Below are 14,356 nucleotides of genomic sequence, written 5' to 3' on the forward strand. Positions count from 1 at the left end.
CAACTCCTTCGAAGTCAAGCTTTTCCAGTACTGTTTTTGGTAACACGTTCAAAGAAGAACTGTTATCTACCAGCACATGAGATAGAGTGGTGCCATTACATTCAATGGAGATATGTAGGGCTTTATTGTGATTCTTTCCAGCAAGGGTTAGATCAACATCAGAGAAACCGATGCCATTGGTCACTGTTAGATTGGCAACACAATTTTCAAATTGATCGACTGAAATCTCTTGAGGCACATGCGCAGCTTTCAGGAACTTCATCAGAGCTTTGGCATGAGCTTCTGAATACTTTAACAGAGACAACATTGAGATTTTTGAAGCAGTGTGCCCCAGTTGTTCGACAATATTGTAATCACTCTTGTAGATGATTTTCAATATTTCCTCCATTTCTTGCTTCGATGGATCTTCAACAGTGACCTCCACCGGTATTGAACTGGCTCAACTTGTGGCTTTTTGCCTCGAGCGTCGATATCTTGATTAGGAACTGGGACCTGGACTGGACCAGTAGCAACATTTGGAGAAATTTCTGGTGAAAAGATCCTTCCACTTCTCGTGATCTTACTGGTACCCACAATGTTATCAACAGTTGGAGCAGTAAAATTCAGGGCCTCTTTGGTCAAGGTATCCTGTTTAACTCCATGGATATAAACATTAGTGTCGTAACCCCACGGGACAGCTTTGTCTGAGGAGTATGGAAATGGAGTTGGACTAGCAATGATTACTGATGCCACTTTGAGTGTAGCGGAAATTTTGAAAGGAGCCTTGGCAGAGATTTTGAATGGTAAGCTGGAGATCACTGAGACATCCTCTATTCTCATCCCGTTTGCAAAGACTTCGCATAAAACGTCCATAGAAGGGAGCCTCTCAAACATAATGATACGGCGATCCATCCATTTTTGAATTCCCATTCTCAGATTTTCACAACCATTGGGCAGGTATGAGCAATAAAAGCTATCAGGGTCACAACCTAGAAAGTAACCATCTTGGATTAGCTTTCCTTTGACTTCGAGGAGCGGAGTTGACAATTCGGTCACATCATAGATGTAAACAGTGTCTAGGATAGCGTTGACAGTTTTGTCATGCTTCGACATGGGTGCCGTGATGACATTTGGAGTTTCTGGAGGATCGAACTCAATTTCCCCAGCATCTATCATGTCTTGTATTTTATTTTTCAGGGCCCAACAGTGATCTGCGTCATGTCCTGGACAGTTTGAGTGATACGCACACGTTGCATCGGGGCGATAACTCGGAGAGGAAGTGTTGACATTCTTTGGAGGATCTTTTAATGTGATCAGATCTGCTTTTAGCAAATGCTGCAATGCCTGAGAGATTGGCATATTGATTCTGGTGAAATTTCTTCTTGACGCATCTGGTCGACGCGTATATTTTGGCTGTTGATCTTTTTGAGGTGCAGATGCGGAGATCAGAACTGCCCCCACAGATTGGTGCTGCTCACTTTTGCGACCTTTCAGACTGTGCATTGTGTTGACCTCATTTCTCCCACTGATGGGCCTTTTTGTAGTACCAGAGGAGGAGCCTATTTGAATTTTTCCATTTTGAATGCCGCTTTCGACACGTTCCTCAGTTAATATCAGGTCAGTGAAACCTGATGATGAGCTTCCCAGCAAATGACTATAGAAAGGGCCAGTTAAAGTGCCCATGAACATGTCGACCAGCTCGCGATCAGATAAGGTTGGTTGAACCCTTCCAGCTATATCTCTCCATTTTTGTGCATATCCTTTGAAACTTTCTTTTGGTGCCATGGACATGACCCTTAGTTGAGTACGGGTTGGTGCAAGATCAGCATTGTATTGATACTGTTTGTAAAAAGCAGCAGCTAAATCTTCCCAGGTATGAACTTTGGTACTTTCCAGCTGGTAGTACCATTCGAGTTGTGTACCCGACAGACTTTCTTGGAAGAAGTGAATCCACAATTTGTTATCTGTTGTGTGAGGTTGTATCTTCCTTACATAGGACCTCAGATGTAGTTTTGGGCAAGAAACTCCATCATATTTCGCAAAGATAGGAACTTTGAACTTTGGAGGGATAACAACATCTGAGATGAGTCCCAGATCATTGAAATCTAAGCCAGGTATTTTTTGTATCTCCATAGCTTTCATACGTTCCTCCAACTGCTGGTACTTGTCATCATCCTCGTCGTCTCCAGAATGATAATCTTCTTCATTAGAAGAGAGAGAGGGTTTGGCAGAACCCTGGTTGCTGTGATTGTCTCCTTGTTCACCATCACCGACTATTTCAGGGATCGGTGGCTTTTTGAACTTTTTGGCTGGGATTTTGATCTTTCTTTTTAGTTGGCTCAAGCCTACAGATCCTTTGGGCTTCTTTTTCTTTTTGATTATCAGGGCTTTCAGTTCTTGTTGCCCCTTTGCCAGTTCCAGAATTGCCACTTGAACTTGGGCGTTCTGTGCTTCGAGACTCTTGATGCTTGTTTCAGATTCCATCTCTTCTGACTGAAATAAACAGCGAGGAGATGAGAAATCCGTCATGTGAACCTGTTATGCAATGTATATGAATGAAATGTATATGCAATGAATGAAATGTATATGCAATGAATGAAATGTATATGCAATGAATGAAATGTATATGCAATGAATGAAATGTATATGCAATGTTTTCAAGGATCTTAGAGTTTAGATTTGTTAAAACAAAAGAAAAATAAACATTTGTTAGTCAAACAATTTATTATTATTTTTTCTTCTTTTTTTATCTTTTTCTTTTGCCTCATTCGGGCTTACAAAACAGAAATAAATAAAGAAAATGAAGGATCCCTCAGGTCTCCCATGGACGCTTTCTCTTTGCACCCAGGAATGTGTTGATCTGCTGCTCTTCTTGGAGTTGTCCGGTGAGCTCCAATAATCTTCTCTCATAGTCTTGACAGTGCGCTTTGAAGGTATCTCTTTCCTCTTTTAGTTGAACCCAAGATTTTTGCAACTCTTCCAGGTCAGTTGGCATATCCGGATGTAGAATAACTTGAGGTTCGTCTCCTTCGACTTCTGGCTCAATAGTCATAGGTAGAATAGCGGGATATGGCATGATGAGTTTCTGAGCATGAGCCCGAACCCATCTGAGGTAAGGTTCCATAGGAATAGAATTCCATTGTCCCAAAGTTTTGCTTTCTATTCTATAGACACTGCCCCATGCATGTATAAACCTTCGTCGATGTCTGTGGGAATCATCCTCGTAATCAAACACAATGCCACGGATAATCATGTCATGAGGACCGTTGCTCCGTGCATATCCGAATTGGCGTAAAGCTAAAGAGGGATTGTAAGTGATGCCCCCTTTGATGCCAAGTAGTGGCACATTAGGGTACTCTCCACAATGATCAATGATAGTAATGTCTCTTTGAAAGAAGTTGTTCCACCGGATATCTGAATGAGACAAAGACATAATCCTACGAGACCATTGCATCCTTTGTTCATTTCTCAACACTGATCGGGGAAGATGAAATGTAAACCACCTAGCCAGTAGTGGTATACAGCACATAAGAGTTCCTCGTTTCTTCATGGTACGAGTGTGTAGAGAATGTAGAATGTCTCCCAGCAATGTTGGTACCGGGTTACGGGTTAGGAAAAGATTGATAATGTGTACATTTATGAACTGGTCGGGATTAGGGAATAAAACCAACCCATATATCAAAAGAGCCACAACCTCCTCAAAAGCTGGGTAACTTTTGTTTTCTAGTAGTAATCAAGCCTTTTCCATTAAGAACTTAGCAAGCAAACCCTTAACTCCACTCTTTGTTTCCCAATTGGACTCGATTTCTGACTTTCGCAAATGTAAGGCAGCAGCAATGGTTTCAGGTTTTGGAATCCTTTCTAAACCAGTGAAAGGTAATTGATTTTGAACAGGAAATCCAATTAGTTCAGAGAACTCTTCCAAAGTGGGTACTAGCTGGTAATCAGAAAAGGTGAAGCAATGATGTTCGGGATCAAAGAACTGGAACAGGACCCGTATCATGTCTTCTTCAAATTTTGAGGTAACCAAATGGAGTAGGTGACCGTGCTTTTCGGTGAATTGAACATTCCTGGGGAATTCTGATACTAAGTCTTTTAGTTCAGATGGCACCGTTGAGATGTTGATTCGGATGTAATCTCTGGTGGCGGGAGCTATTACCTGCAATAACAAAGGTAAACTCTTTGATCCTTGAAATGATTAGTGAGAAAATGATATGCTTATGATGCTTATGATGTTATGATGTCAAACATGTGGCACACAAAAACAAATCAAACAATAGCCTTAAGTTTAAAGGCTTGCATGAAGTCCATGGGTGATACCCTCCCCACTGAAGTTGAGTTGGTTAAAACCTGTCCTAGAATAGTATTCGGGTTCTATGATCCTTGGAGGTAACATCTCAATACGGCGCTCGGACGGCCGATCAAAATATTCCTCGAGGATAACTAACTTCGATCAACTTCAAAGCTAGCCACTTAATAGGCCGCAAGTCAAGTTCAACTAAAAGGTTCTAAGACAAATTAGTGTTTAATGACATTTCGGAAGCCTAATATACTCCTTGATCATTTTCAAGGGACATCAGTATAAACCAAAGTATCGCACTAACGGTGACTACCATATCAACCGTATCGGCACATGCCGTACAGTTTTCTTGGTCTATTGTCACATACTTAAGGTATCTCGAAATTCGGGTTAGAATCTTTCACACAAGCAAAATACCCAAACAACCTTTTGAAAAATAGAGCAATCAAGTCAAACAATTGAAAACATCGGAATGATCTATTCTCTAAAGGTAACCCCTTTTGAAAACATTTTGTTTTTAGAAAGTATCCCCAGCAGAGTCGCCAGTTCTGTCGCGCGCTCGGTTTTTTGCCATACCTCTCGCGGAGAGATACGCGAAATGACTCTTTTTGTTTCTGCTTTTGTGCTTGAAAATCAGAGAGTCGCCACCGACCTTTTATTTTATCCAATTAAGGAAAGGTTTATAAAAGAAACAGAAAAAAGACCTTTAAGAAATTCTGGGTAAGGGGGTAGGTTATTCAAAGGGAAGGTGTTAGCACCCTTTGTATCCATGGTTATCCATGGGCTCTTTAATTTGCTTAGCTCACTTGTTTTCAATTACTTTTCGATTGCCTTGAAATGCTCGTATGTGGTTCCAAATACCTTTGTAAATTGACTTTGTAATGATCCTTATGCGGATGTATACAAAGTGTTTTTATCTTTCAAAAGATGTTTTTTGAAAAAAGAACGTTAACTTCGTAATGATCCTCGTTTGGATATATACAAAGTATTGTCTTTTTTTTGAAAGTTTTATTTTGAAAAACAATGATATATGAGAGATTTGTTTGTTTTGATTTGAGCAAGCAAATTAGGAGGTCTACCCTGAGTTATAAGGTCTTTATCCTATTTCCTTTAAAAATCTATCCTTTCACCGGATATAAACAAAAGTTCGTTTTTGCGTTTGAAATAATAGAATTTGATTTTGATTTTGAAAAGAATGAGAAAGGGATTACCCTAAGAGGTGCAAGTGTGATTGTGTTTGGATTCAAATATTTTATCTTTGAAGTTAGTGATCTAACGATTCAATTTTATCTTTGGCATACACGCAGTTTATATGTGCTGGAATTTAAAACGCGAAAATGTAAAATGCGGAAAGTAAATCTACGCTATTACATCGATTGTGCAGGAAATGTAAACTACGCTATTTACATGAATTTGACAACCTATACATTTATCTAGGAATTTAAATTGCAAGAAAATAAAAGAAATGTTTCTGGATTTTTTTGTGATTGATTTTAATTATAATTAATGCATGATTAATTAAATTAAAATGAGGAAAAAAGATGAAAATAAATTTAAACCTAAAAATTAAGCTTAAAATATGTTCAAAATGTTTGTTAATTAATTTTAAAACAAAACTAATTTTTTTTGTTTTTTTGAAATTGATTTGAAATCTATTAAGTTAATTAATACATAATTATATAAATAATTACACAAATAATTAAAACTTAAAGAGAAAATTATTCTAAATATGTTCAAAATTAGCCTATGATATATAAACAATGTTTAATATAAAGAACAATTTTTTTATGATTTTTGATTGGTTGAAAATAATTAAAAGATAAATATATGCATATTATCTAATTAATTATAAAAAATATTTAAATTATGAAGAAAAATAAAATATTTTTATATCAGAAAATAAAATATTATTTTAGAAGCCTAAAAATATTTTTTGTGTATTTTTTGGATATTTAAAACTATTTTTAATTAATTTTATAAAGAAATTAAAATAAAAATAGAAAATATAAAAAGATATGATCATGTGTGGTAATTAAATGAGGATTATGGTGTGGCTGCATTTTTGATGCATTGGATCAGATTACTAGGAGATCTGATGGCCGAAAAAGTGAGGGAACATGATAGTCACATGGGAATCAGAGCACATAACCATTCAGGTAGTCAAAGTCCACGCTGGGACCCACGCTGGTTGACTAGCGAATGAGGGACGCCCACGTGGTCGTCTTCCTCCTTCGTCCCATGCAGATTTCCTGAAGGCAAATTATGGCGGTTAAAACTGTCGTAATTTGCGTCGCAGAAACGCCATAATTCGCATGAACCTATAACCTGCAAAAATGTTAGCTTCAAACAACAAAAGTAACCCAGATCCCCTAATTAGGATACTCTGAGTTCATTGGTGGTGTTAGTTTTTATTAAAACCCACTCCATCTATGAAAACGAAAGCTTTGCATCTTTAGAGTTCAAAAATGGCACACGATGCTCTAGGGTGTATTGTTCATAGATGATACGTTGGATCATCTTTAATTCATGTTAGGAACACATAGAAATCATCATATTAGATTGAAAAGGATTAGAGCATGAGATATTGAAATTGGAAGTTTAATGGAATATGGAAGAATGTCTATGCATGTTCTATGTACAAACAAGCAAGACTATTGATTGGAACCTGTTCTATAATAGCCCAGGAGAAGATTGAAGTGTTTATTTGATATTGATATGAGCTTATACAAAGAAAACAAAAATTACAAGTGTTTAGGTATTTTTTTGAGAATTTTGGTGAGTTTCTTTGATATGCCCTTGCTATATTTCGTGTGTGTCTTGTTGTTGGAGTATGCTGAGCTTTTTATAGGCCAAGAGGTGCTTAGAATTGAAGCTAAGAAGCATTCATTGCTTGGTTGAATTTTTGACTTTCAAGCTTAAAATTCAAGCAACCATTGCTTGATCTTTCCACACCTCTTGCCCTAGGCCTTCCTTGTATCTTCCTTGCTGCAGATTGTAAGCTAACTTTGATGAGTCATGCTTAGAATTCAAGCTATGTTTTATCCTTCCTTTTTTCCTTTTTAATTTAATCTTAAATGGGAAAAAATTAAAACAAAAATGGATAAAAATGGTATGGGCTTTGTCTTGGTCGTGGGAGGCCCAAAATATCATGGCAAACATGTTTGAACCATGAAAACTTGGCCCCATTTGGAAAAAATACATTTTTGAGCAATGTTGGTTTTATGCATTTTCCCAAAATTTAGCCAACTTCAACAAGGTGTAAATCCCTCAATTTTTGTCATATGAAGGAGATCTTGCACTTTTTGGAAACCTCAAAGAGTCCTCTAACCAATGTCTTTGGTCTCATGTCAAAATGAGTTTTGATGCTCCTTGTGTGTCCTTTTGAAAAAAGTGTCTTTTTGTTGACTTTGAAAATGACCTGTAATGTCTTTGTCCATATTTTCCAAATGGTGAATGTAATAACCATGGGATCAATTGCATTTGAAAGATAATTGAATTTCCTTCAAAATGAGCTTTGGTTTGAATTTTTTGGATGAAGGATGAGAGAGTTATGACCAGTCAAAGTTCAGTTGACTTTTTAGGAGAAAACCCTAATTTTGAATCTTAGGGTTCAGTTAAGCGTACCTGATTTTTGTGCAGTTCTGAGTCTCTGCTAATCATGTGATATTCAGAAGACTTCTAGGACAAAAATCTTGGAATTTTGAAATGCAAAAGTTTGATTTGATTGATGGTACAAAACACGGAGAATTGTACTGTCAGCAGTTTGACTGTCAACTGACTATTCAGGCATGTAACAGTTAGAGTGAAAAATCAACAGTCAAAGTTAATTTTCTTTTTGTTGTTTTTGTTTTATGTGAAAGATGAAAGTTTATTTACATGACTTGTTAAAAAACACAGACATAATAAATAATTATTATTTACTGTACGCGAGCAAAATTACCGATAATAACCCTAAAAATCATTTAATGCACAGAAACATAAATATTTGACTGGCAGAAAACACACAAAATATTATCTGAATAATTAAGCAACAATATGACAAATAGTACAACATTTAATACTGACAGTACAAAAATTACATACTATAATGAACGGTACGACGAGTAAACGGTACATTTAAGAAAATAAGAGATACGACAAACTTTAAGAATGACGATTAATAACCCATGCTATGACCAACAGAAAATAGATGATCGGGAGTGTAACCATCGCAGGTCCATATTTTTCAGGACTATGCAGACAGAAGAAGGACATGATCACCGTAGCAATGGTGATGACCATAAGAAAACATGTTTCCATCCGCTTCGCCATTTTGCCGGGGAGGAAGAGAGAATGGATATGAAGTAGAAATTTGAGAAATGATTTAGAATTTGATGTGAGATTTTATGGAAAAAATGAGAGGTATTTATAGAATGAAAAGAGGGATAGAGACGTTGGGGAATGAAGTGATTCCGTACAAATGGAAAATTTGAGTGGAAGTAAGATTTGAAAGAGAGTGTATGATAGTGTTGGGAAAAAGAGAGATGTGTAGAATAAAGTTAGGATTTGATTTTTGAAAAAGAGATTTGAAAAGAGATTTTGAAAATAATGGAATATAGTACAAAAGTTAGTGGGAAACAAAAATTAGTAATAATTTACTTGTTTACCAGTACAGTCTGAATCCCGGACTCTGCGCATGCAAAAGATTTAATTCTGTACCAATTGCGTCAGTACTATTTATCTGTAAACAAATATCAAATAAATAGCGTGTGTGAAGCAATAAACAGTAACTGGCGTTTGCGTAAGAATAAATTCAACAGCAAGCCAAAATATTGTATAAGAAAAAATTCTAAAAATCAAGTATTCATAAATCAGGATGTGAAAATCCAAGATTATATGAAACTCTTAATTTTTAGATTGAAGTTTTCTTGAAAAAAGATGCGGGCAAATTTTGGGGTATAACACATCCAATACGGCTTTGATGAGTAAATGGGGCTGGAAAATATTAACCGAGAACGAGGCTTTATGGCACAGGGTTCTGACCTTTCGATATGGGAACATAAGAATGGCTGTTCGCGATAGCTCTCTTCCGTTTTGTCGTTCGAAATCTTCCATCTGGTGGAGGGATTTGAGAAACTTGCTGAATGTTTGGTCATTTGTTTCATGCTGGTTTAGTAGCTGCGTATCTTGTAAAGTGGGCATCGGTGACGAGATTGACTTCTGGAGAGATTGTTGGTTAGCAGCGGATCCTCTATTCGTGCAATTTCCTTCTTTGTTTCAGGTTTTGCTAGCTCCGAGAATTACTATAGCAGAGGCGGGCTACTGGGAGCGGTCCTCTTGGTTTTGGAATTTCTGTCTTTTCCCTCCAGAGCTTTTGGGTGCAGCAGCGGCTGCTGACTTTGCTTCTTTGTCAGCTCTGCTTCAACATATTTCTCCTGTAACATCAGTTGCGGACCGGTTTGTATGGAAATGGGACTCCGGTGGCTTTTCCGTCAAGTCCGCTTATGCTAATTTAATGTTGTTTGCAAGGAGTCAGATGCTGTTGGGTTTGAATGATAAAAAATCATTGAATTGTATTTGGAAAACTTGTGTTCCATTTAATGTATCACTGTTTTCTAGGAGATTGATTTTGGCGTGCCTTCAAACTAAAGACGAGCTTGTTAAAAGAGGCGTTTTAACCGGGAATCATTGCCTTGCATGTCCGCTTTGTCTGCATCATCAAGAATCTCACCTTCATCTTTTTGTTAACTGTTCGGTGGCTGAGGAGGTATGGACTCTAATCTTTGGCTGGATGGGTTTCGTTTATTCTAAGTCAAATGTTGGTATTTCGGAACATTTGATGCTGTTTGTATCGGCGCTGCGAGGGAAGGTTAGGAAAGGGTTTCGGGGCCTTATTTGGTTAGCTACTGTTAGGGCCATTTGGCTATCTCGAAATGCGATTCTATTTAAGGGTGGTTCAAAAGGGAGTCAGGATATTGTAATTCTAGCCAAATCTGTTATCACTGCTTAAAAAAGTATAAATTATTTGGAAAATGTTGTCTATAAACACGGTCTCCTTTATTTGATCCACTGACACCATGACAATACATTAAGGTAAATTCCTTCATTTATTTCAACGAAAACACTATTAAATTACAAAAATAATTACAAATTTTTTTACTGTTTAATTGATTTACAAATTACAACTATTCATTTGTTTCAAAATAAAATAACTTTCTTAAGGAAATTGAAACTCAATAGATATATAAAATTATTTCTCACCATTTCAATAGGGGACTCTTTGACTCCTAGGACTCATTCAAAAGGGACCTAATAGTTAGCAGGAGCAGCCTCAGTGGTACCACCTTAGGAGTAAATGATGATTAGTACTCTTATGACTACACACCTAACAATAGAAAAACAAGTCACGAATGTGCATATGAATGTATAAAGTCAATAGAAAATTGGTAGATTTATAAAATACCCATATTTGACTAATCTGAAACTTAACAAGGGACCTTCAAGTTTCAAAGTTGAAGAATTGAGCATCTAGAATTTCAAAAGCAACAAGGGTTAAAGTTGGCGTAGCATGGCCACCATCCATATCATCAGGAGAATCTTTTTTCTTAGTCGCATTGTTTGGTTCAATATTAACCTTGGGAGTGGATGCAATTTCTTCCGGCCTCACCAAGGGTTTTGATTTTTTTTTTGATGATTTTACAATCTCACTGCCATGTGAACTATTCTAGATCTTTACATCCAAATTCCGAGAATCAATATATTCTTCAAGATTCATTGGTATAGATACAGGATCAAATTCTAAATATCCTAATTGAACGCCTGCTCCTTCCTGTGAGAAAATCTAAATGACTCCGGGAATGGAATTTGAAAGGGCCAGTTATCTTCTTTCATAAATTGAAAGTAGAGGCTTACAAACCTTTCAACTTCCCCAAGTACAGAAGAGATACATCTTTACCTTCTATATAATCTGACAAGATTTCCACAAACTCATATCTATACTGCTTACGAAATTCTGCATTTATGTACCATTTGATATCCCAATTTTTAAAAAGAGCCCATGTTTCTTCCTTTCTAAGATAGACTTTAAAAGTATTGCGGCCAATCTTATCACACTAAGCTAGATGAGAAAACATCAGTTGATTTTTAATGATATCAATGGTACCAAGTTTAGGTAAGAAGTTTTTGTCCCATTTATAAGTGACTAATTTTCTCAGAAATATGAGACACTAGGTGAGATATTTCCTTTGCAATAACATTTGTATACTTTAGAGCTAGGAATGAAATCTTAACCATTTGTTTAAGGTGCTCAAGTTCTTTATCACTTCACCCAATAATATTGTTTCAAAATGCATGTTTTAACTATTAATTTGTTCATCCACGATTTTTTATCATGCATGTTCATTTATTATGAACCATTAATATATTCATCGACTATTTATATTATCCATTTTATTTTATTAGATTAATTGCTCCTTTAAATGGTTCATACTTTACCATAATAGTACCAATTTAATTTTTCAAATCTAAAAAGTAAATACTTTCATCAAGAGAATCATAAGGATAATATGATTGGTTTATTTGGTTGAATAAGGTACAGATCATTTATACATGATATCATGTTTTATTCACTGATAACTGCACACACATTTAATTAGCACTACTATTTGAGATTTATAATTTGAAATACCTAAAATTTTATTCATTAAGTTTTTCTATTTATATATATTTAAGTATAAGCTCTTATTAAGTAAGATTTCTTTTCCCTGACAACAAATTACGTTTGTTTGTTTTTCAAGATTATTGAATAAATTGTTAATTCATGAGTTAAATATAGTTTTCTCCTTCTAAATATACTAATTTTCATTTTTAATTCTTTTAAAATATTCTTCAAACCTTAATTAATTCTTTTAAATTTTTATCATCAATTTATATCTTATATTAGAAAAAAAAAACATCACGTTACATTTTCTTAGCCATTTTTTTCAACATGTAAGTAATAAAACCTTAATCACATCATGCTAGTATCTTTTTAACACTAGTGCAGAAAACACTTTTTACATCAGTCAAAAAACACATTTTACATCGGGTCTGGGTCCGATGTAAAGTCAAGTGTTGTAATAAATCAAAGACATTTTACATCGGTCAGCAGTCCAATGTGAAAAATACACCTACCACGTCGGTTGACTGTTATATCTAATGTGAAAAAGGGAGTTAATTCTATTTTTTTTAAAATAACTACAATATTTAACATCAGTTGTCTTAATGGCCCGATGCAAAATATAGGTTTTAACATCGATTGCCTTATTTGCCTGAAGTAAAATATAAATATTTACATCGGTTGCAAGGCGCGTCCGTTGTAATATGTTTGCTATCTTTCTTTAAAATTTAGCCAATTTTTTAGCGTAATCGATGTGGATTTCCTCTAATTTTTTTGATACCTAATTTTTCATATTTTTCCAATATCACACGAACCACATTTAGGTCATTATTTTTCCAACAACACACAAACCACATTTAGGTCTCTATTTTTCATACTTTTTCAACATCACACAGACCAAATTTAGGTTGTCATTTTCATATTTTTCTAACCATTGAAGGGTAATTTCATTGCATCAAATAGCTAGGATGCACATATACATTTTTTAAAATGAACAATTGATTTACAAAAGTATTAACCTAGATTACACAAAAGTGTACAAAATTATCAGGAAATTTACACACGGTGGACTACTCCAACAACAAAACAAGTGAAAACATACAAAAATATCCAACCATTTATAAGTACTTTCCCACACTTAAAATACCAACATACAATCCACAAGAAGATGAATTGAAACTTCGATAGACAACACCAAAATCACATTTGCTTACAATAAATGATAACAACAATTAACATCAGCATTCAACACCAAAGTCAAAAAACTCAAATTATATATATATATATATATATATATATATATATATATATATATATATATATATATATATATATATATATATACTAGTAGATATACCCGTGCGAGGCACGGGTTAAAATTTATTTAAATAAAAAATATGTAAGAACTTATTATGAAATATTAAAATTTATTTAAATAAAAAATATTTTATAAATTTTTTGGTATTATTTATAAAATATTAAATAAATTATAAATGTGTTTTAGTTATTAAAGCAATGCTTTGTTTTTTTTTTTTTTAATTTTGTTTTTGCTAGGATATAATATATATAATGAACAACTTGTTCTTTTGTTATATGTTTATAAATCTTTTTAAATATAATGAAAAGAGTATTTTGTTTTCATTAATAATTTTTAGATTCGTTTGCTAAAATGAAATATTCTAAAAGGCAAAATAAGAATTATGAAAAATATGCAATATATCAAACACATTGAATACATTTCCATCAATAAAATGATTGTAGTGCATTTCAATTCATTATATTCAAAAAAATACTTACAAACTTGATTTGTTATTATCATCATTATTATTATTATTATTATTATTATTATTATTATTATTATTATTATTATTATTATTATTATTTGTTTGTTATATTATTAATAGTCAATTATTATTATTGATTTATTATTTTATTAGTAGTCAATTATCATTACTATCATTAATGATTTGTTATTTTATTAGTAGTCAATTATTATTATTATTATTATCATTATTGATTTGTTCATTTTCAATAAATTGATACTCATTATATTTTACTATTAAGTTATTGTTCCATTCCTTATTATTTATTTCTATTAATAGTTATAATTTAATAAAAATAATTAATATAAATCTGCCACAATCAATTGTTATTACCGCATTAAATACGTTTTGTGTTTTACAAAATTTTCAATTTTTTTCAATCCATCATATTATCATTTTTCTTAAGTATCATCATTTTTCTTAAGTATGTTTAAAAATAAAATTAACTAATTTAATATTCTAAAAATTTAATACTCCAAAGCATTAACAATATTTATTTCAAATATGAATATTAACCTTACAAAGCAATTATGCGCAAAATATTTAAATTATTTATAAAAGTATTTAAATCATTATTACATTTTTTTCCGTATATAAAAATAATATTATTTATAAAAT

The 14,356-nt window shown here is 33.8% G+C and overlaps 1 protein-coding gene across 1 annotated transcript; it reads left to right on the plus strand.

Annotated features, from left to right (window-relative positions):
- Nucleotides 1-9,323: 9,323 nt before the first annotated feature.
- On the plus strand, nucleotides 9,324-10,268 carry LOC131660717 (uncharacterized). The gene has a single exon (XM_058930018.1). The coding sequence runs from the start codon at nucleotides 9,324-9,326 to the stop codon at nucleotides 10,266-10,268; it is 945 nt and encodes a 314-aa protein (XP_058786001.1).
- Nucleotides 10,269-14,356: the final 4,088 nt, after the last annotated feature.

Source organism: Vicia villosa, linkage group LG1 (assembly GCF_029867415.1).
Source record: "Vicia villosa cultivar HV-30 ecotype Madison, WI linkage group LG1, Vvil1.0, whole genome shotgun sequence".
In the NCBI taxonomy this organism is placed as follows: Eukaryota; Viridiplantae; Streptophyta; class Magnoliopsida; order Fabales; family Fabaceae; genus Vicia; species Vicia villosa.